Source organism: Macaca mulatta, chromosome X (genome assembly GCF_049350105.2).
Source record: "Macaca mulatta isolate MMU2019108-1 chromosome X, T2T-MMU8v2.0, whole genome shotgun sequence".
Lineage (NCBI taxonomy): Eukaryota > Metazoa > Chordata > Mammalia > Primates > Cercopithecidae > Macaca > Macaca mulatta.
This window is the reverse complement of record NC_133426.1, coordinates 156,199,379-156,220,393: the sequence shown is the minus strand read 5'-3', so window position 1 is coordinate 156,220,393 and position 21,015 is coordinate 156,199,379. Positions and strand designations below refer to the sequence as shown.

Genomic DNA, 21,015 nt, shown 5'->3' with positions numbered 1-21,015 from the left:
AAGGAAAGCTAAAAGGCGGACAAATGAGTGCAAGAGAGCAAAGAAGGGAGCCCTCTCTAATCTAATGGGCAGGGCACTGGACGCATGCAAGCACCTCCTCTTTGGGGGAGGGGCCACAGCCTCCAGAAGGAGGGGCAGTGGGACACTCCATGACCTCTGGGGTTACTTACAGTTTGGAGTGCTTAGGTGAATACTGAGTCCAAAACAGCCCTGCAAAGAGACGGAAGAATAAACCCCTGAGCAGATGTGGTCTCTGAAATACAAAAAACCAACATGGGGTTTGAGGCAGAATTCAGAAAGAGCTCCTACAACTCCATACCAACAAAGCAAGTGACTCAATAGAAAAATGGGCAAGCCGGGCACAGTGGCTCACGCCTATAATCCCAGCACTTTGGGAGGCCGAGGCAGGTGGATCACCTGAGGTCGAAGTTCCAGACCAGCCTGACCAACATGGAGAAACTCCATCTCTACTAAAAATACAAACTTAGCCAGGCATGGTGGTGCATATCTGTCATCCCATCACTGGGGAGGCTGAGGAAGGAGAATCACTTGAACCTGGAAGGCGAAAGTTGTGGTGAGCTGAGATTGCGCCAGCCTAGGCAACAAGAACGAAATTCCATCTAAAAAAAAAAAAAAAAAAGGAAAAGAAAAAGAGAAACGGGCAAAAGCCATTTCCTAGACGAGGAAGGCAGGCTGAACAAGAAGCATCTGAAGGAAAACCGTGAATTAGAGTCAAAGCAATCCCAGACTGGCCGTGCCCCAGAACACTAGGCTGGATCAAACGCGAAGCCTCTCCAGAGGAGGGCAACTTCCTCCTGGGCCTCAGAGTCAAAAAAGCACAGTGAGGGGAGGTGGCTGCACTCTGGAAAGTCTCAGTGGGGAGGCAAGGGAAGAGGAAGGGGGTGACAGGCTCAGAAAACAGGAGGAGTCGCACAGAAATCACGCTGAGCAAAAACAATGCTTCCCTAGGGGAGCATGTGGGCGGAAGAGAGGGACTACACAGTCAGGGATACTGAGCACAGAGAGGGAAGGTGATGGCAAATTCCCAGGGGACAGCTGTGGCCAGGGAGGCTAGCCTGCCATAGAGGGAGAGGACAGAGCAGGAGAGGGCAGGGCAGGGCAGGGAGGTGCAGGGCAGGGGAGGGGAGGGGAGCGGAGGGCAGCAGGGGAGAGGGGAAGGGAGGGGAGGGGAGGGGAGGGGAAGGGAAGGGAAGGGAAGGGAAGGGAAGGGAAGGGAAGGGAAGGGAAGGGAGGGGAAGGGAGGGGAGGCAAGGCTCAGAAGGCCACTGGGATGGACAGGGAGCTCTGCAGGGGACTCCCTGCGGATGAGGAAGGAAGGAAGACCTGGGGGCGGGGGGTTGGTTTCAGGAAGGAGGCAGTATCTTGGGGGAGGCAGGCAGAGGGTACAGTCAGCTGCAAAGCAGGATCTTTGGAAAAGACAAGGGCTTCCTAAAAGAGACACAACGTGTAGCACAATGGGCATGCAAGCAAGGCCTGAAGAAGAAAGCAGACTTTGAGGAGACACACCCCCAGCCCCAGGAGTTGGGGTCAGTTGAGTGTGTGCTAGTGGGGTGCAGCCAAGCAGAGCGGTTTCATGGGAGCACAGCAAAGAACCCGAGAAGGCCCCGCATGCCCGCAGTTGGCTATTGCCTGGGGCTCCAGAGCATCCACGGAGGGCCCCACAGGGGAAGGCAGGAGCAGGACGGGCCTGGGGAGGTGAAGGCCGACCTGACCTGCTAAGAGACAAGCAGAGAGGGAGGGGAAAGTCTTGTTCCTGCCAGGACATTGTTAATGGGAGGAATGAGGAGGCAGCAGGTGAAGAGAGTACGGCGTGGAGGGCAGAAATCAGAGCGTTTTCGGGTCTGGTGCTGACCTGCTATTGGGAATGAAAATGAAGACTCAGGTGCATTCTGGTCCCTTTCTCAGGGATAGCTGAACACCACCCGCATCCCTACCTGGCCTGGTGATGCCATTCTTCCTAGGCCCACTCACCGCTGCAGCTGCTTTACTGGGACTTCCTCTCCTCATCCGACCACAGATGAGACCTCTGTGGGAGGTCTCAGGGACAGTGTGCACCCACGTGCGCATTGCACCCCACTGCCCAGCACACCCAGGAGTGAGAGTGAGGGGCAGCTGGGAGAGTTGGAAAAGGGAGCTCTTATGTAGCCACCATGGGCTTCCCCGCTAGCAGCCACACGGTGACTATCCAGCTCATTATGCAAGTTCTAGTTCTTCATACAAGACGCTACAGGCGGAGCAACAGCCACCCACCATCCCGGGGATCCTCACTCATGATTTGAAACCATTCCCAGCAGGTTCTGGGGTGTTTGGCAGAAGCTGGCAACCATTCTTGGGGGGAAGGAACCCAGGAGGGGATGCTAGCATGCATAGGAATTGCAACTGGTGATCTGAAGGTCCCCTGCAGCCCTACGGCCTACATCCCATAAAGAGGGACCCTCTCCTCCTCACCTCATCTTCAGTATTCCTGCTTCCTCGAGCTTCTCCAGGGAGAAGTAGGTGCATCTCACTAGAAAAAACAAGAAGGCAGCCCTTTGCTGATTAAACACTTACTAAGTAGATACTGTGCCCTGGGCACCCAGTTTCAGAAATGAGTAAAACACTGGCCTTGCCTTCAAGGAGCTCAAGAGACCCTGCGGCAGCCACAGACTCTTACAGAGCAATTGCCACCAGGGGTTGCAAGAGCCTAATGTGGAGTGGGAATGGGGGATGTAGAAAATGCTATCAGAGCTGGAGACAAAAGTCCCTAATACTCGGGGTGGGACTGTGAAAGTGACATTACAGTTGTGTCTTGAAGGAGGTCAGAAGTGCACCAGGACAAGGCCATGGGAAACTGCCGGTGCAAAGCAAGGAGACCTGGAACAGCAGGCTGGTGGGGACCAGTGACTAAACAGCACAGTGTGAACCCAAAGAGTGTTCGGCTTAAGGGTGGGGAGAGCTGAGCTCCCTGAACTGTTAGGACTTAAACCTGAGAAGGCCCGGCCGCGTTTTCACTAGAGGATTGTTGGGGACAGATCTGTGACTTAGAAACTGAGCCAAAGGAATGTGGAGGACAGACCTGAGGGAGGAAAGACAGAGGCTTCCAGGTTGGTCAGGAGGCTCATGGAACAGTGCAGGCTCCAGACCACGAGCCCTGAGTTCTGGAAGTAGCAGCGGGGATGCAGGACGAGGAGCAGTTTTGTCTCATCAGGCACTCCAGAGGCAGGGACTCAAAACTTGCTTATGAAGTCAATGCGGGAGACTAGATAAGGGGAGGGACAGAGGAGTAAAGCATGGCAGCACTACAGAATCTGAGCCCCTGACTGAGATGGAGAAGAGAGTTTGAAAAGCAAGTTTGCCAGGGAAGTTGGGCTGTGTGTGGGGCGACTTAGGTCGGAGGAGGCAAGACATTAAGAGTGTGGATGTTTCTCATCACTTGCAAAAGAGGCGTCAAAAAGAAGGTCCCTCTGGACCCCACTGGCAGGCACTGACAGCGACTAGGACACAGGAGAGCAGGCCTGGGGGCGCTCAGCCCTGCAAGACTTAGCCTAGAGCTGCATGGAACCCAGGCAAGTGTTCCCGCCCTTCTTGCTACTTCCACGCCCTCTGGGGGTAGACACTGGAGGGGCCGTTAGGTCGCCGCACGCAAGTTTGGACTCTTGCCTGAGGGTGCATCACAGAAGGGCCTCAGCTCCATCCCCATTTCGGCTCTGCTCCACCAGCATCTCCACCCCCTGTTTTTCCTCTTGAAACTCCGTCCCCAACTTCTCTTCTTGCAGCTTCGTCCAAGCTGCTCCCACAGTTCCACCCCAGCTGTTCTGCCCCCCTGCTCCTCCTCCCTCAGCTCCGCCCCAGCTGTTCCTCCCACACTTCCGCCCCAGTTGTCCCGCCCCCGCCCCCCTCCACCCAGCACTTAACTAGTTCCACCCGCAGCTCTTTCCCACAACTACGCCCTCCTCTTGCATGCGGCTCCCCAAGCAGCTCTGGCCCAGTTCCCGCTGCAGCCGCAGCCACAGCCCCAGCTTCTTACCCCCACCTCCTCCTCCCACAGCTCTTTCCCACAGCCCCGCCCTGCTCCCCCTTCATCACCGATCCCAGCTCCGCCTCTTCTAGTCCCGTCACGCTTCTCCTACCCCTCTGCCCACTCCAGCACCTTTCAGCTTTCCTTCAGCTCTGCACTAGCACCTCCCACGCCATTCTTACATGCCAGCGTTACTTCAGCGTGGCTCCTCCTCCTCCAGCTCTTTCCCGCAGCCCCGCCCCATCTGCTCCCACAGCGCTTTGCCACAACCCCGCCCTTCTCCTCCTCTGGGACCGCCTGGCTTTCCCTCAGCTCCACCCTGCAGCTTAGCTGTGCACCAGGCCCTCCCACAGAGCTTTCTCGTGATTCCACCCTACACCTCCCCAAGCCCCCGCTCCCCCAAGGTGGTTCTCAGGAGTCCGCGGGGTCCTCCCGCAGCTGCTCCTCGCTCAGTTCTCCCACTGCCCCTTCTCACGCCACTGATTCCAAATCCCGGGCCCCAGACCCTCCCCAGTGGTTTCTCTCAGCCCCGCCCCTCCCGCATCTGCTTCCAAGGCCCCGCTCCCCAGCCCCTCCACAGCGGTCTCTCAACCCCGCCCCTTCTCAGCCCCGCCCTACTCCTCCAGCACCTCCCTGCGGAGCCCCGCCCCCAGCCCCTCCCCAGTGGTTCCTCAGCCCCGTCCTGCCCCGAACCCCGCCCTGCTTCTCCCGCGGCTGCTTCTGAAGCCCCGCCCCGCCCAGAGCCCCGCCTCTCCCCAGCTCCTCCCTGCTTCTCCTGTTGCTGTTTCCAAAGCACCGCCCCCAGCCCCACCCCAGGGGTTTATCTTGGCCCCGTCCCCAGCCCCACTTCGCCGCGTCTGCTTCCAAAGCCCCGCCCCCAGCCCCACCCCATGGGTTCCTCTCGGCCCCGCTCCGCCCCCAGCCCCGCTTCTCCAGGGGCAGTTTCCAAAGCCCCGCCCCCAGCCCGTCCCCAGAGGTTTCCCTCCGCCCCGCCCCACCCCTCCCCGAGCCCCGCCCCACCCCTCCCCGAGTCCCGCCCTGCTTCTCCTGCTCCAGCTTCAAAGCCCTGCCCCCAGCCCCTCCCAGTAGTTTCTTTCAGCCCCACCTTCGTCCTCTCATCAGCCCCCTCCCTCCCCGCGCTCGTTATCAGGAGTCCACGAGCTCCTCCTACAGCCTCTCATCGCTCAGATCGCCCACAACCCGCCTCCAGTGGTTTCCCTCAGCCCCGCCCGCCCCCCTCTAATCCCCGCCCCGCTCTCAACCACGCCCCAGCGGTTTTTCCCACTCCCACCCTTCCCCTCCCCCAGCTCCGCCTTCCTCCTCTCAGCCCCGCGCCCCAGCCCCTCCCCAATGGTTTCTCCCAGCTCCTCCCTGCTGGTCTCGCAGCTCTGGGCTTAAAACTCCTGCCTGGTGGCCTCGTCCTGCCCCTCCTCTTCCTCTTCCTCCCTCGGGTTCCTTTTCCTCCTTCCGGTTCTTGGTCCAGGCTGCCGGTTTCGAGCTCCCCTGGCCTTGGCCTGGTTGGCTGGCGCGCGTCACGATCCGGTAAACTGAACAGCGTCTCCTGGCGGCCAGTGCGTGCGTACGTGCGTGATGACGTCAGTGCGTGGCTTCGTGATACGTGGATTCCTAACGACTTGGCGGTCTATAGGCGTGGCTGAGTACATGCCTCCTGCGTACGTGCGTGGTGTACGTACTTGCGTGATTACGTGCACACGTACGTTCTTTGCGGAAAGGATTAGGGGAGCTGATTGAAAGCGGAAGAGTTATGGACCGTTAGCACCTGTCACTGGCGCCCGGATTCCCGGAGTTACCGGCAGCTACCTTGCAGCCCTGACACGAGCCGGCTGCTCTCTCTTCTCACTGCGGCCACGTCTCCTCGCTGGCTCCGGTGGCCTCGCTGGGTCGTGAGGAGGCGGAGGACTGTTCTTCCCTGTGGCCAAAAGCCAGAGTCGACCCTGTACTCCCACGACTCGCAGGGTCCGGAGGCCGTGAGACCAGCCGCCGCTGAAAGGTACCAGGGCCCGTGGTGCCGGAGCCTGTGTGCTCAGCCCTCTTGCGGGCGGTGCCTGAGGCTGGGGTTTCCCCTGGGTTTGGGGCAGGGAACCCGTGCGGGGCGCGCCCGAGGCACCCTTTCGTGTCCCCTGCTCTCGCCAGCGTCTCGGCCCCCCTCCTTCTAAGCGCGTGTACCTGCGACAAGCGTCTGCAAGTGCTGCTCCACACACAGCGACCCCACCTCGGCCCGGACTTCCCTGCCTCCCGCTTGGCCCCATAAGTTCGCCTGGAACCGAGGCCGGGCAATGCACACCTCTGTGGCCTGTGGCCCCGTGCTCAGCATGACCTACCCAGAATTAAACAGTGGACAATGGGATTTAGGCCCCCCAAAGCCTCGCCCGGTGACAATGGGAGGGGAAGTGGCATTTTTCTCCCCTCGGATGGAGCGTGCTCAGCTGTAGGAATGTGACTCAACTTGCTGAAATGATTTTCTGCCCTGCGGGCTGGTGCACCCTGTGACCCAGACAGATGCGGAGGGTCCCACTACTGTGATTAGCAGAACCAAATCGTGAGTGAGGTGCACATGTGTGTTACTCTTAGGACCGGCCCTCTCAGCTCTTCTTGGTTTCCAATGCCTGCTGAGTAGAAGACCTTCCTAGGGCCATTAACCAGCTTTGCTGTCTTGCACTTAATGACCTTTCCTCTTTATCTTCCTTGTTGTGCAGGTAAAGAAGTTAAGTGAAGAGTGTTTTCTCCTTTGGCTGCAAAGCAGGTACTCTCTGCAGCACCAGATAGGAGGGGACTCAACTCCTTGCCTTTTCAGTTACATCAGTTCCTACTAGGGATTCCACACACACAGAGTTCGCGTTTGTTGTGATTTTGTGGTGATGATGAGAAAAGGGTTGGCTAAAAAACTGAGCGGCGGAAAAGAGGCAAACATTCACTGTAGCCATGTATCCCGATGGAAGTGGCCTGGCCCTGTGGGAGACATTCAGTCTCCGTCAGAAGTAATCCAGAACCAAGGAACCTGGTGATGTTTGGTCACCCATCAGGAGAATAATGAGGCTCAGGGCCGCAAGTGTGTGAGGAAATGGCACCATGGATGGGTTGGTGGAGGGTACACAGGTGAGTCTTTGTGGAAAGTCATTTGCTGGCAGATATCAGCATCTTAGATGGGCATGCCAGGCGGCCGAGGCATTCCCTTCGGCATGTCTTCACACAGCAAGTGTTAGAGGTAATGTCATTTCTAGTGGCAAAAGTGGGGAGCAGCTTGTAACTCTCCGTCAGTGGAGGAGTGGTCAGGCAAATGATGAGACGGCCAACAATGGGATATCACACAGGCAGTGAAAAACAAGGTAGATGAAGATTGTCAGGTGGCAAGAATGGACTTGATGTGCTGTCAAATGGAAAACTCATGCCCTATCCTGTGGAGATGTGTTGGGAACAGCAGTTTGCCAAGATGGTTGAAGCAAAGGACCATAAAGGGGCTGGCTTAAACAACAGACAATCATTGTTCTAGAGGATGGAAGTCTGAAATCAAAGTGTTGGCCAGGTTTGTTTGTTCTGTGGGCTGTGAAAGACAATCTGGTCTGTCCGTGTCTCTTAGCTGCAGGCGGCTAGCCGGCAATCTTTGGCACTCATTGGCTTGTAGAAGCATCTCCCTTATCTCTGCCTTCATCTTCTCATGGTGTTCTCCCTGTGTGCATGACTGTCTCTGAAATCCCCCTTTTCATAAGGACGCCATCCACATTGGATATGGGTCCACCCTAATGGCTTCAGTCTCACTTGATTGCCTCTGTAATGACTCTGTCTTTATATATAAGGCCACATTTTGAGGTGCTGGGGTTTAGGACTTCAACATACGCGTTTTAAGAGGACACAATGCAACCCATCAGAACTGACAAAGGACCTGAGGTAGAAACAAGCTTGGCATGTTCCCTCAGGGGATGGAAGGCCCCTGTGGCTGCAGGGTGGTGAATAAAGGGGAGAGGAGAGGACATGGCTGGGGTGGGAAGACAGATCAGGAGGGACCTTGAGTGCCCTGAGAGGAAGTGTGGATTCTGTTCTAGTTGGGGCAGGGAGCCCTTGAAAGCTTTCAGTAGAGGAGTGACATAATCTCATTGTCCCTGTACCAAGATCATTCTGAGGGCAGTGTGGTCACAAGAGTTCAGAGGACAAAGGCTGAGGTGGGGGTGGGGGTGCTATCAGGAGAGTTCTTCAGAAGGCAGGGGGTTTTAGGGGATTGGATTGGGATTGTGGCCATAGAGATTATGGAAAGAGATCAGATTCAGTGTCGGTTTTGGACACAGTGCCACGGGATGTGGGCCGCAGAGAGGGAGGGCAGAGAGCAGCTAGGTCTGGGGCAGGAACACTGCGTAGCTGGTGATGCCACTCACAGTGGAAGGGAGGTGGACTTGGTGGTGGTGGTTGGGGTCCTAATATGTACAGGCCTGTCCACCTAAGGCTGAGTCTGAAGGGGCGTGGCCCTGCACCACGGGATTCAGAGCAGGCTGGTGAGCAATGTGGGGGTCCCGGAAGGAGGGAAGGAGTGTGCTCAGCCCTGCTGGGGCTGCCGAGCATGGAATAAGATGAAGACAGGACTGGCATGAGGCCGGCCATGGGTGCTTGTGGGGATAGGTCAGTCAGTGGAGTGGGGGGGGGGGGTGGAGAATAAAGAGAGAAAGGTGTGGGTGGGGACAGAAGGTTCAGAGAGGAAGTAGAGACTGTGCATGTAGACAGCTTTTCTGAGGTCTCGGCTGTTCAGGGTTTAAGAGAAGGGAGGCAGAGCAGGAGGCGTGCGTGTGCTCAGAGTAGGGATGCTGAGCGAGCATAGATGGTGGCCGGTGGCACCCAGGGCCCGGAGTGAGCCAGAGGAGCAGGGTCCAGAGCACAGCAGGCAACCGGCTTGGCTGGGGCAGCTCACCCCAGAGGCGGGAGAAGAGCAGGAGATCTGGCGCTCAGAAGGCTGTACTGCGGATTGGGAAAGGAGTGAATACCAGGCAGCTTTGGTCCTGTCAGGGCTTTGTCTCATGAGGGTGGGTGTATTTTCTTAAAATCATAGAATGTATTAGATGTCGAGTTTATGTGCCGAAAGGAAGGACAGAGAGATAGTAACCAGAATGGAGGAGGGCAGCTCAAGGGTGGAGTTCAGGGCCATGGGACGGAGCCACAGGCCTGATGATGATGACGACGGTGAGGGGTGAGGGGAGCCACCGTTTGTGAGTGTTCTCTTAGGTGCCAAGTACTGGGCTGGGTGCTCTTGGTGCCTTATCTCCCATCCTCACAGCCATGTGGAAACTGAGGCATCTCAAGAGTCTATGACTGGGCTGAAGTTCTGGCTTCAAGCCCAGGGCTCCTGCCGAGGCACAGGGCTGTCCTCCATGCAGGAGGAGGGGACCCTCTCCCAAGCCACACACGCAGGAGGCCAGGCAAGAGTTGTGGGAAGTCAGAGCCCGTGTGACCGTGGGCTGGGCTGGTGCCTCATTCTCCTCAGCCATAGAGTAGGCCTCCCAGTACCACTGACCCTGCTGGGTCACTTGAAGATTCAATCTGATGATCCAAGGATCGTGCCATCCCAGAGGCTGACACGTGGAAGGCGTGTGTGTGGGGGTGCCAGTTGTTCTGATTATCATTCTTCTTTTCTCCGCTCAGATTGGGACAGGGGCATCTGCTGACAGTGGAGAGCAGTGGTGGGGGAAGGGGCTTGAGGAAGGTGGTACCCAGAGGGGTGGAGAGGAGATATATGACTGAGGGCCATCTGAGGTCACAGTGCATCCTGAGAGCAGAGCAGAGCTGAGATTGGATATCAACGATGTGGGCTCAGCAGCCCTGGAGTAGGAGCTGGGAAGGTCAGTGCCTTGGTGGCGGCAGGGCCAGGGCACTGAGAGTATTGGCAGAGCACAGCAGGGGGAAAGGAAGAGAAGCAGAGCCTGGGACTGTCCCTCTGTGCTGGAAGACGGCTAACACCAGCCCCGACTCTCCACTCTGGCTAGGCCGAGGGGGCCCTCTGTCCTCTGTGTTGCCCTAGGGCTCGGTGACCTCTGTCATAGCACTAACCACATGCTATCCTGCCTGTGCCTTCCTCTAGCTGTCTCTGCCCTACTCCAGACCGCCCCAAAGACTCTGTGGGATGAACCTGAGTCAGCCGAATCCCAGCCCCTTCCCTTGGGCCTGCCGTGGCGCGGGACATCAGTGACAGGCGGAAGCAGCGGACCATCAGGGTCAGTGGGATTTAGGCCACCTGAGAGACACAGGGGTATGGTCAGGCCACTGCCCGTGAGCTTGGAGGGCTGGCATGTGACGTGCTTCTGTGCTTCCACAGGCCACAGGAGGCCCGGGGCGCTTGCGAAGATGAAGTTTGGCTGCCTCTCCTTCCGGCAGCCTTATGCTGGCCTTGTCTTAAATGGAGTCAAGACTGTGGAGACGCGCTGGCGCCCCCTGCTGAGCAGCCAGCAGAACCGTACCATCGCCGTCCACATTGCTCACAGGGACTGGGATGACGATGCCTGGCAGGAGCTGCTGGTGGAGAGGCTGGGGATGACTCCTGCCCAGATTCAGGCTTTGCTCAGGAAAGGGGAGAAGTTTGGTCGAGGAGTGATAGCGGGTAAGTGACGATGTGCCAAATGTGCAGACAACGCCTAGAGTTGCCACCCAAGATCTTGCTTGGGAGTTTGGGGACTTTTGTTGTCGTCTGAACTGATTGGCATGTATACCACAGTTTCCTTTGGCAGCACACCTTCAAAGGGACAGCAAGGGCCCTGGGCTGGGGGTTGGCAGGCCTAGCTTCCGTGAGCTCTGGTAAATCATTTCTCCACTCTGGGCCTCAGTTCCTGTTTCTGATCTCAGTGAGAAACCAGATCAGGTCCATGTACACGTGGTGCTTGTGGTGTTTGGCTGTGTGTGTATGTGTGTGTGTGCATACATGTGTGAGTGCACATGTGTGGCAGAGACCATGAAAAGCAGCCCAGCCCGCCGAATGGGTCAGGTGGCCTCTAGAGTTGGGCTGCCTGCCTGACTTCACAAGCCTGCCCCAGCCCCACCACTCACGGCACCCTGGGCAAGTCCCCTAACCTCTAGGTGACTGAGGCCTGACAATAGCATCTGTCCCCTGGTGACCTGCTCAGGCATCACCTGTAGCTTCCCAGGCAGTGGCTGGTGCCCTTCCAATCTGCAACCGCTGCCCTCGGAAGTCTGGCTTGGACCTGCCTCTTACTTGTGTGGCTTCATCGAGGACAAGGCCCTCTCCTTGCCTTTCTGGAGCCCTCCCCCGCCTCTCCCAGCATTTCCTGAATCGGGTTTGGCTCGTTATCAAAGCAGTGGAAGAAGGACTTGACTCCCTTCTTGTCATTTTGCTGATGCCACCTTACTCTCTGATTGTGACTTTGAGTAACCGTGTTGTCACATGGGCAGGCCTTGGGCTATGGAAGTGAAAGGCATTCATATGTATCTCTCTTTGTGTACAGGACTCATTGACATTGGGGAAACTTTGCAATGCCCCGAAGACTTAACTCCCAATGAGGTTGTGGAACTAGAGAATCAAGCTGTACTGACCAACCTGAAGCAGAAGTACCTGACTGTGATTTCAAACCCCAGGTGGTTACTGGAGCCCATACCTAGGAAAGGAGGCAAAGATGTATTCCAGGTAGACATCCCAGAGCACCTGATCCCTTCGGGGCATGAAGTGTGACAAGTGTGGGCTCCTGAGAGGAATGTTCCAGAGAAACCAGCTAAATCATGACACCTTCAATTCACCATCATGACGCAGACCTATATACATTAGGTTAAATCTGAATTTCCACTGCTTTGGAGAGTCCCACCCACTAAGCACTGTGCATGTAAACAGGTTTCTTTTCTCAGATGAAGGAAGTAGGGGGAGGGGCTTTCCTGGTGTGATGCCTTCTTAGACACACAGGCAATGTCTCAAGTACTTTGACCTTTGGGTAGAAGGAAAAGCTGCCAGTAAATGTCTCGGCACTGTTGCTAATTTTGGTCCTGCTAGTTTCTGGATTGTGTAAATAAATGTGTTGTAGATGACTGGTTAGTGTTTGAGGCTCCGTTCTATTGAGACATCCAGGTGGGAGAGGTTCCCCAGAGAAACTCCAACCAGCCTACACACTGGGAGGAATGTGCACTGGGGTGGAGCCACAGAAGTTTACTCCGCTTGCATTGTGGAGGAGCCTGGCCCCTCCTCTTCCTGAATGGAATCTTGGATTCAATCTGTGAGGCAGGAAGTGCACCAGCAGGGACCCTGGCTCTGTGGAGGGTCCCTGTTTCCCCTTTTTTCCTTTTCACTCAATAAAACCCTGCCTCACCCTTCAAATCATCTGGGAGCCTAAATTTTTGTGGCCGTGTGATAAGGACCCCATCTTTAGGTGAACTAAGGAAAAGTCCTGCAACATGTTTGGTGTGCAACGTTGATGCTCAAAACCTCTCACTGTTGTGCATCTAAGCATTTTCATCCTCGGATTTCTGAGCTTGCAGGAAACCATGCCCCCACTCCTGTTGCTCCCAGGCATTGGGAAGGTTGGCCTTGGTCTTCATGGCCTTTTCCTTTTTGGAGGGGGATGGACCAGCTAGCAATGGCTCCCCACCACCCTCTCCTGCCTGCCAGGGCCAGGACGCATGGCTCAAGGCTCCCTGGGTGGCTGACTGGCAGTCCATGTCACGCGCTGCTGGAGCCTTCTTCCCAAGCCAAGGGGTTTAACTCTGTTGGACAGTAATTAAGCTTTTCTCCTGGTGGAGGAACCGGTTGCATAAGAATAAGAGGTTCTTCCCGGCATTTTTAAGCTTTTTTTTTTTTCCTCTTCTCCACCCTATGAGCAGTTAGCTTTTAGAGGTCCGCCCTGCTACCTTTAGAAGATGTTTTACTAGGCTAGAAATAAGGATCCCTGTTTATATTATCTGTAAAGCTTTAATTGTGAAAAAGGATGTGTTAAATTGTAGACAGTCTGCTGTGCTTTGCTTGCCTTTATGGTTTGTAGCAAACTTCCTTGCAACCCTCAGTCGTCTTCTCTTGTTTTACATCCTGGGGGGGCATGGCTTTGTTTAGCAACCCTGCCTTAGGGAATGAGTTCCTTTCTTTTTTGATATCTGCATGTTTTCCTAGCCCTGTCTCTTAACCCCACCCAGGGGCTGGGTTTTCTCCTTCCTGTCTGTGTAGGTGTGTGTGTATGTGTGTGTGTGTGTGAGATATCTGTAAAAAGAGCTCTAATTTGGCCTAAAGAAAGACAAGTGCTTGGATCAAATATTTTTTAAAGGGAAGATAAAAGCTGTGGTACCTTTAAGTTCACATGTTTTTAATGTTTGAGAAATAAAAATAGCCTTAAAGATTATTGGTAAAATGCAGGTGTTATTAAAATGTAAATAGGTGAACTAAATTATGCAGGTCAGATGCAAGGTTTGCTAAATGTTTTAAGGTTATAAACTACTTTTTTTGTTTTGAGAACTGTCTGTCTTGCCTGCTTCACAATTGGTAGGGCCTGGAGATGTTTGGAACTAACCACACCCTGAATTAAGAAGGAAACCTTGGCGGCACTTAGCACACAATTAAAACAAAAGGTTTTACATTAGAGTTAAAAATGGCTAGGAGTTACCATTATAACATGTAACTGAAACTACTGAAAAATAGATGTACATGGAAGATGTGTGAGAATAGTAAAATGTGTTTTTTAGTAAAAGGTTATAAGAAAGTTTGGAAATGTAAATGTTTGCCTAGGGTTAAAGGATTGTTTTAAATTAGGTAAGATAAAGCTGAAGGTTCAAACAAGTGGAGGAAATACTATGGAAATTAATCTTGCAGAAAAGGTTCTCTATGTGAACAAATTGACTAAATTGCAGAAAGGTATTACATTATATTCCTACCTCGTAGGTTTTTCTGTAAATTGATCATTGAAATAAAAACACAACAAGGTTTTCTTAAGGTGCTAATTTGCTCTTTGGCAAAATTTGTAAAGGATTTTAAAAGATTTTTGCTTTAAAATTTCTGAGTCATCATTTTGGCAACATAAATAACATGGTAATCTGGAATTCTATTTCATAACAAACGTATTTAACAGCCTTTCCAAAATCAAACTTCAATTTCAAAATTGTCTTTCCTGACACTTGGCTTTTCGGATACTTCAGAGGGCCCCTGAAACATCCAGAAAAGAGGTCAACAGGATTATTCGACATGTTTAGTTAGGTACGTGGGATTGCCAAAATGATGTTCATTCTTCTTTAGGTTATATTTTTATGAATAATGCTAATGTATGTTCCAAGAGTATATGGGATTTCTAAAATTATAATGTCTAAGTATATACTCTCAATCATAATTAAGGTTGTTATGTTATTGTAAACCACAGAGATAACCAAACTTCTTTGTCAGTTACGTTTCTGACTGTAATTATCCTGGACATTTTGCTATTCACAGACAATTGTTGTCTTGTTTTAATCCTTTTCAAAAGATGGCTTATAATAAGCTATAGGACTTTGACAGGTGCTCTCAAATACAGGCTTCTGTCTGATAACTTTGGAGATTGTGACATTGGAATAAAGAAAAATGTACAGGACTCAAAAACAGCTGAAGTGTTCATGAACTGAAGCAAAACAAGAACTAAATGGACTGAACTCAGAAAGCTGAAGCAACCTTTTTGACTTTTGCTTGGAATATTGTTGATCCTTGTTTTGCTTTTCAGAGTCAAAGAAACTTACTTTGAACTATTTACAGCATTTAATAATTAAGCAAGGTATACTCTGGTGAGCAAAATTTGGAGCATGTTTGTTTCTCTCTGTCTGGTTCCTGTAGAATTTGGAAACTGTAAATATTGTTAACGTATGGCAATATAGTTGTTTGCATCAGTGCAATAAGAATCCATTTTTCTTTTGCAACAGGACGCAATTGGAAAAACTGATAATTTTACCAAGGCTTTGACTGGAAGGGTATGCTTCACTTTAAGGAGTCAATTTCGACTTGCAGAGCCAATAAAAGCCGATTGGGGAAACTGGCCTCATACCCTTGCCTGCGCAGTCCCTGTACAGGATTCCTGACCTGTGGTCAGTAAAGAATGTCACTTTCTAACAGGTCCAGGAGCTCCAAGTTTATCTTGGGACTGTAAGAGGAGAGGATCACCCAACTCGCTGGTATCTGAGGATACAAACCCATGGCTGGGCTCAGCTTTAAAAGGTCTTATCTAAGATTCCTTGTAGAACAGAGTTCTGTCAAAACCAATCCAAAAGGCCTATGTAGAAATACTTATTCTTGCTATACTTTATGCAGATAATCAGGTCAAATATAAGACTGAAGTCTATTTTGCAAACCACTGAGTCCTATGATTTGTTTTTTTTAACAAAAAGTGAGGACTGAAGAGAGAGAAATTATGTTTTAAAACGTGTATGTCATTAAATCCTAAACTCAGTTGTTTTTAGGTGTTCACCTACATTTTAGACTAAATCTGTTTTTTCCTGTAAACCAACCAGCAATCTCTGGCTGCAGCTCAGAAAGAACAAAAGGGACAGGTAATGCAAAACTCTGGATCAATATCCTAGTTCTGAGGAGGTATCCTGCAAATCCTGCTAGAGGATGGAATAAATAGGATGCCCATCTCTCAGAGGTCGCCTTTTGGGAAAGTAAGACCAGGGGAGTTAACGAAAGCAAGCACCATGCACCCAAACCCTACAGGCATAACTGTAACTACCAGTTGTCTGGGTGTATCACAGGACATCCGTTTCTCTCCCTCGGAGGAGGACTCAGTTCCACAGCTTCACCTTAGCATTCGGCTTATAATAAGGAGTTCGTGCAGTCCCCGCTGAGACACATTTTTGTCCCAAACTCAATTCCAAGCTTCGGGTCAAAGCCCTAGGAAGGAAAACTGGATCTGAGGAATCCAGAGGCAGATGATAATGGAATTTAAAAGGCACAGCACAGGTGAGCGTGGCTGATTCCTGCCAATTAAGCCAAGCTTCAAAGGCCATGTTAGCATCCATGGCATAAATGAGGTCTAAGGAATCCAAGGTTTCTGACATCAGGGTGTACGTGGGTAAGAGTAGATGATTCCTATCCGGTAGGCCCCCTTGCTTCATGGGTGCAAGCCACCTTGGCACCCATGTAGCACCTGCCAAGGTTCCCAGGACTCTGGGAGGCAAGGATGGAAGAGGGAAAGAGAACACTCTTCCCTCTCTCCCTCATGCACCCTGGGTATCTGCTAGGAAAAAAAGGGAACCAAGGACGCCTGCTCCCCTCTTTCTAGATGAGTAACCATTCATCCGCAGTCTGTACCCCTTTCGAATGTATCCTGAACTCCTGGGACTCCTTTGAAAAACACCTTTTTCCCTTTCTCCTCCTCTGTTCTCTGTTCACAGATAGGTAATTGTGTCTCCATACTGTGGGACACTCCCCTTGGATACATCCTTCAAACTGGAAAGAGTTAATTTCCTGAACCTTTAACTGGTTGGCTCAGGATTGGACTCAGGGGAAGGGAACCCAGAAGCCCAACATGTTGGCAAAAGGGTAAAGTATTTCTTCCCAGTCAAGCTTTTGGCCTCCCTCTCCCTGTGCAAACTGGTAAAAGGCCTCAGGATTTTTTAGCTGTCCTTAACACTCCCCTTGTTTCATTTTGATACATGTTTTCTAAAAACATGGTTTGTCTCTGCTTGCCTTCAGGCCATCAGACTCCAAATGGTCATGCAACTGGAGTCCCTGACGATGGCCCCTTCTGCTGGGAATGCTTAGATTGGTTTCTGAAGGAGCTCTGACTGCCATTTTTCCAAAACAGGGGTCCCTTTCAGCAGGAAGCAGTTAAGATCAGACCTTGTCCTTATTCTAATGGAAGCTAGATGGACTTTTTTAGAGGGAAGAATGAGACAGCCAGGTGGGAGGGGGTCCCCAGAGAAACTCCAACCAGCCTGTGCACTGGTAGGAGTACACACTGGGTTGGAGCCACAGAAGTTCACTCCATTTGCCGTGGGGAGGAGCCAGGCTCCTCCTGGGTAGAACCTGGGATTCAATCTATGAGGTGGGAAGCATACCAGCAAGAACTCTGGCTTTGGTGAGGGTCCTTGTCCCCCCTTTTTTTTCCTTTTCACAGATAAAACCCTGCCTTACCCACCCTTCAAATCATCTGTGAGCCTAAATTTTTGTGGCCATGTGATAAGGACCCCATCTTTAGCTGAACTAAGGAAAAGTCCTACAACACTGTTTTCCCCTGTATTTGTTCTGGTCAGAAGTCATCAAATGTGTGACTAACATCCAGGAAACATGGAAAGTGTGGGACCTGATAGTGAGCAGCCATTAATGGACTAACTCATCCAGGATGAAGAGGGCCTCAGACTTAGAGCAGCTGTCTGTCCTTTCAGGTTACTCTCACTGTGTTGTGAAAGTGTCTGTTGGTTTCTGAAGCATGTGTGTCACCTGCATCACATAGCTACTTCCTATCCTAGCAATACATCCAAAATAAACCTCTGGTAGAGTCAGGTTAACTTTGGAAACTGATTAGTGTTGTTTTATTTTTTAGTAATTTTTTTCAGTAATTTCTTAGCAGTTTCTAGTGGTTGTTATCTATGAGGATGATGGACTTTTTCCCCTAGATGTTAACTGCAGTGGCCTTTCTCTTCTGAGCCAGGATGTTATAGTGGTCGTACATCCCTTGGCAGATGGGGTGGCCTGACTTTGAGATGGGCCTCTGGAGGCCCCTGGATGCTAGGCTAGGGATGCTGAGCTGCTATTGATCAGGAAGTGATCAGATACTTCCTGGCAACACTGGAAGGGACCCATGAGGATAGAATCTCCTGTTTGAAGATACAGGAACCATGTAAGGTGATACTGCCAGAATCAGGAGCAAGGCTGTTCTGTCTCCTGACCAGCAGGCCAGACTCGGGACCAGATCTTCCTGGGCTTGGCCTCAACATTCCCTAGCAACATCCTCTGCTGAGTGTGTGAAAATGCTGCTTCTCCAAATGAATGAGGACAGTGGGGACCAAAGCCTTTCTTGGACAGGATTTTCAGCCTCCCCTGGCTTGTCCCAATGAGATGTGTATAGGATAGTAGGTTAGAAAAAGCACAGACCCGCAATTCTCATTTAAATTGTTTATTCTCATAGAATTTTGTTTTTCTTTGTTAGGACCAAAACTGTGTTTCTCACTAGAAAATGCCAACTTTTATCAGTCATCAGTGGCCTGTGAGTTCATGGACTTGGAAGATTGTCCCTAACATGTTCACAGAGTACATACTTGTAGTCTGAGGGGCCTTCCTCCTCCTCATCAGGGGGCTCATTTGTAGACATGACTGAGATGGCAACCGACAGAATAGAGTAACGGGTATTGTACAAAGACATTACACAATCATAGTCTGGGTAAACCAAGGTACTAGGCACTTCCCCTGTGCTTTCCATCCCTGTGCACTTCCCCTGTGCAGTAGTCAAAGATGCAAATGTGACATCCTCAGAGGTGCTCTCCCCACTTGGGTCATTTGGCTCCTGTGGGGGCCCACTTCCCAGGGAATGCCCAGTGATACTGTTCATGGAACACATACCAGGGGACATGAAGGACTGGGTGTCACTGGGTCCCTGAATATTGTTGGCTTCTTTCATGGCATTATTGTGATGAAATCGGGGGGAGTGTCTTATAGGTACCAGCTTCTTTCTCTTTGGAGCTGGGACACGGGTTGCTTGCTGAGCGGTGTTTCTGAGGTCATCTTTAATCTGGATATTCTCAAGTAGCCTGGGCGTGTCTCTCTGAAAATTGGAGTTGTGGTAGATCTGAAACAAAATGAAACATTTTAGTAATTCTGGGATAAATTGTTTATTCCTTTCATCCCCCCCTCCCAAAATGATGGTCTTGTTTTACAATGGAGAAAAGAATGTTTTAAGTGGCAGCAAGTGTGGTTATGCTCTACAGCATGACCTGACTAAAGATAAACAATTCATAGGTCAAGGCAGTAATATATAAATAGCATGGATTTTGATATTAAACTGCAACCCCCTTAGAGGTAATATGCAGGTCCGCATAATATGATGCTTACATTATCTCTAAGGGGGTTGTAGTTTAATATCAAAATCCATACTTTTTAAGTTCTATACTTTTCATCTTTCAATAAACAACATTTCACATTTTAAAATGCTATCTTTGACACTTAAGCTCTTACAGTATATTCTTTATATTAGTGTCTTATGAAGATATGTTTGAGAAAGAGAGAAAAGGGATTACAGAAATGCTTTCTACTTTACCATCATTTTCTTGTTTCCTGGAGAGTTGCTTGGGCGTGTTTTGCAGAATCCATAGAGGTTCAGTTGGCGAATGAAACTCTTCAAGCTGTCTGTTTCGAAGATCCTCTCTGCACCTCTCCGTTGAAGAACTTCCCTCTGGAAGAGATCCTTCTTGATGATCATGGTGTCTCCATCATCGTTCCAGCTCACAGACTTGAATGTGTCTTCCTCCACCATCATCCAAAGCTTTCTTTGTGGTTGTCTTCCGTGTTGACTACGGATTGGTTTCGGTCTTCTGGTGGTGAGTTAACTTGGGAGCCTGGATCTTGGCTCACGGCGTGGTCCTTGTGTCTGTCCAAAACCTCGCTGGAATCTGGATTTGGATCAGGTGAAGAACTAAATGGGTCCCCGCTTGTTGGCTCTCCACCAACAGACGGGGCCAGCTTGTCTTCATATTCCTGTTCGGTGTTCTGACTCGCCATGGAGCTACACCAGAATCAGGAGCATTTTGTACCCAAGACCCTTATCACTGTCCTAGCAAGTCCAAAATGCCTTCAGTCAGAGTAGGCGTGCCCAGTAAATACCGTCCACAAAATTCTAGAGTCTCGGTATCGGGGCAACCAGCGGCTTAACTCACCATCTGCCGTATTTGTCACACGATGTCACAAAGGGGCTCAGCCAATCTGGAGAGGGGACGCTGGCCAGGTGTTGGGGGAGTAGACAGGTGGCATGGCCTTCAGCTTCTCCTTTTTCTAAAAGTATAAACAGGCATGGTTCAAGTTCCCAGAAAAGTCTCCCATCTTCTGAAAGTCACATTGTGTCACAGGGCCAGGCCCCAGATGAGCTGAGAAACCATGGCTCTGTGGCCACTCCCAACCCTGAAGACAGGGGATGTCTGTTGCTGGTCTCTCTGATTTGCTCAAGGGCCAGCCTCCATTTAGCTCTAGCTTGGGTTTCCCCAAGACTGCCTGAGTCAGCCGGGCACGGTGGCTCATGCCTGTAATCCCAGCACTTTGGGAGGCCAAGGTGGGCGGATCATGAAGTCAGGAGATCGAGACCATCCTGGCTAACACAGTGAAACCCTGTCTCTACTAAAAATACAAAAAAATTAGCTGGGCATGGTGGCGGGAGCCTATAGTCCCAGCTAGTCAGGAGGCTGAGGCAGGAGAATGGTGTGAACCTGGGAGGCGGAGTTTGCAGTGAGCTGAGATTGCGCCACTGCACTCCAGCCTGGGCGACAGGGCAAGACTCTGTCGCACAAGAAAAAAAAAAAAAGACTGCCTGAGTCAGACGGGTCCCTCACAGGTGACTGTGCCTTCCAGGAGATGGTGGTCCGTACTAGACTGGCCTATTCTGGATTGGTAGCACCCCATTTTCCAGCCCCCCCATCTCCTTCCTGCTTTGGTCTCTTCCAGCTACTCCTAATGGTTGGTGGGATGTGCTCCAATGGGCCCAGATGAAGTGTTCCTTATTCCACTTGGTCGAGTTGTTCCCAGAGTGGTGCTGTGCCTGAGCATGGTGGGAGCACTCCCCTCACTCCTCTACCACTGTGTTACCCAGAGCACCATTTGTGGTTGGATGGCCACATCCTCAGCTGTGCTTTGGAGTCCCCTGTGGAGCTCTGCTTGCCGCTGCATCTCACCCTCTTGCAGATCACAACAGGAGATTATCTTTAGTTTCTATTCTTGCCTATAAGTACTGTTCTCATTGCCCAAGACATGCTCACTTCATGTAATCCAACACAAAACTGCCCATTATTGTATATTTGAAAATAGATGAGAGTCTGGGTGTGTGATGAGGGGATGATCAGGAGGACAGAGAAAACCCAAA

The 21,015-nt window shown here is 51.4% G+C and overlaps 3 protein-coding genes across 11 annotated transcripts in view; 1 reads left to right on the top strand and 2 right to left on the bottom strand.

The window, feature by feature from the left end:
* The window catches only part of LOC701020 (uncharacterized), an 87,110-nt gene extending 81,503 nt beyond the window's left edge, over window positions 1-5,607 (bottom strand). Inside the window, exons 1-3 of one of the 2 annotated variants that reach the window (XM_077988057.1) lie at window positions 5,426-5,607; window positions 2,470-2,527; window positions 171-253 (exon numbers count right to left, since the gene is read on the bottom strand). In XM_077988057.1, coding sequence (XP_077844183.1) covers window positions 171-253; window positions 2,470-2,523 — 137 coding nt within the window. In that variant the 5' untranslated portion in view covers window positions 2,524-2,527; window positions 5,426-5,607. Of the gene's footprint in view, window positions 1-170; window positions 254-2,469; window positions 4,593-5,425 lie in introns of those variants that run through there. The other variant, XM_077988058.1, reaches the window with a different exon arrangement.
* A 119-nt stretch (window positions 5,608-5,726) lies between these two features.
* Window positions 5,727-19,768, top strand: EOLA2 (endothelium and lymphocyte associated ASCH domain 2). Of its 8 annotated transcripts, none has more exons than XM_077987706.1 (6): window positions 5,727-6,029; window positions 6,736-6,782; window positions 10,098-10,230; window positions 10,332-10,613; window positions 11,473-11,651; window positions 19,253-19,768. In XM_077987706.1, the coding sequence occupies exons 4-6, from the start codon at window positions 10,361-10,363 to the stop codon at window positions 19,259-19,261; spliced, it is 441 nt and encodes a 146-aa protein (XP_077843832.1). In that variant the 5' UTR covers window positions 5,727-6,029; window positions 6,736-6,782; window positions 10,098-10,230; window positions 10,332-10,360; the 3' UTR covers window positions 19,262-19,768.
* LOC114674759 (heat shock transcription factor, X-linked member 3-like) lies at window positions 15,894-19,667 on the bottom strand. Its single transcript, XM_028842012.2, is given in 3 exon segments — window positions 15,894-18,738; window positions 19,207-19,439; window positions 19,442-19,667. Coding segments are annotated over 3 exon segments (1,032 nt in total). The 3' UTR covers window positions 15,894-18,165.
* Window positions 19,769-21,015: the final 1,247 nt, after the last annotated feature.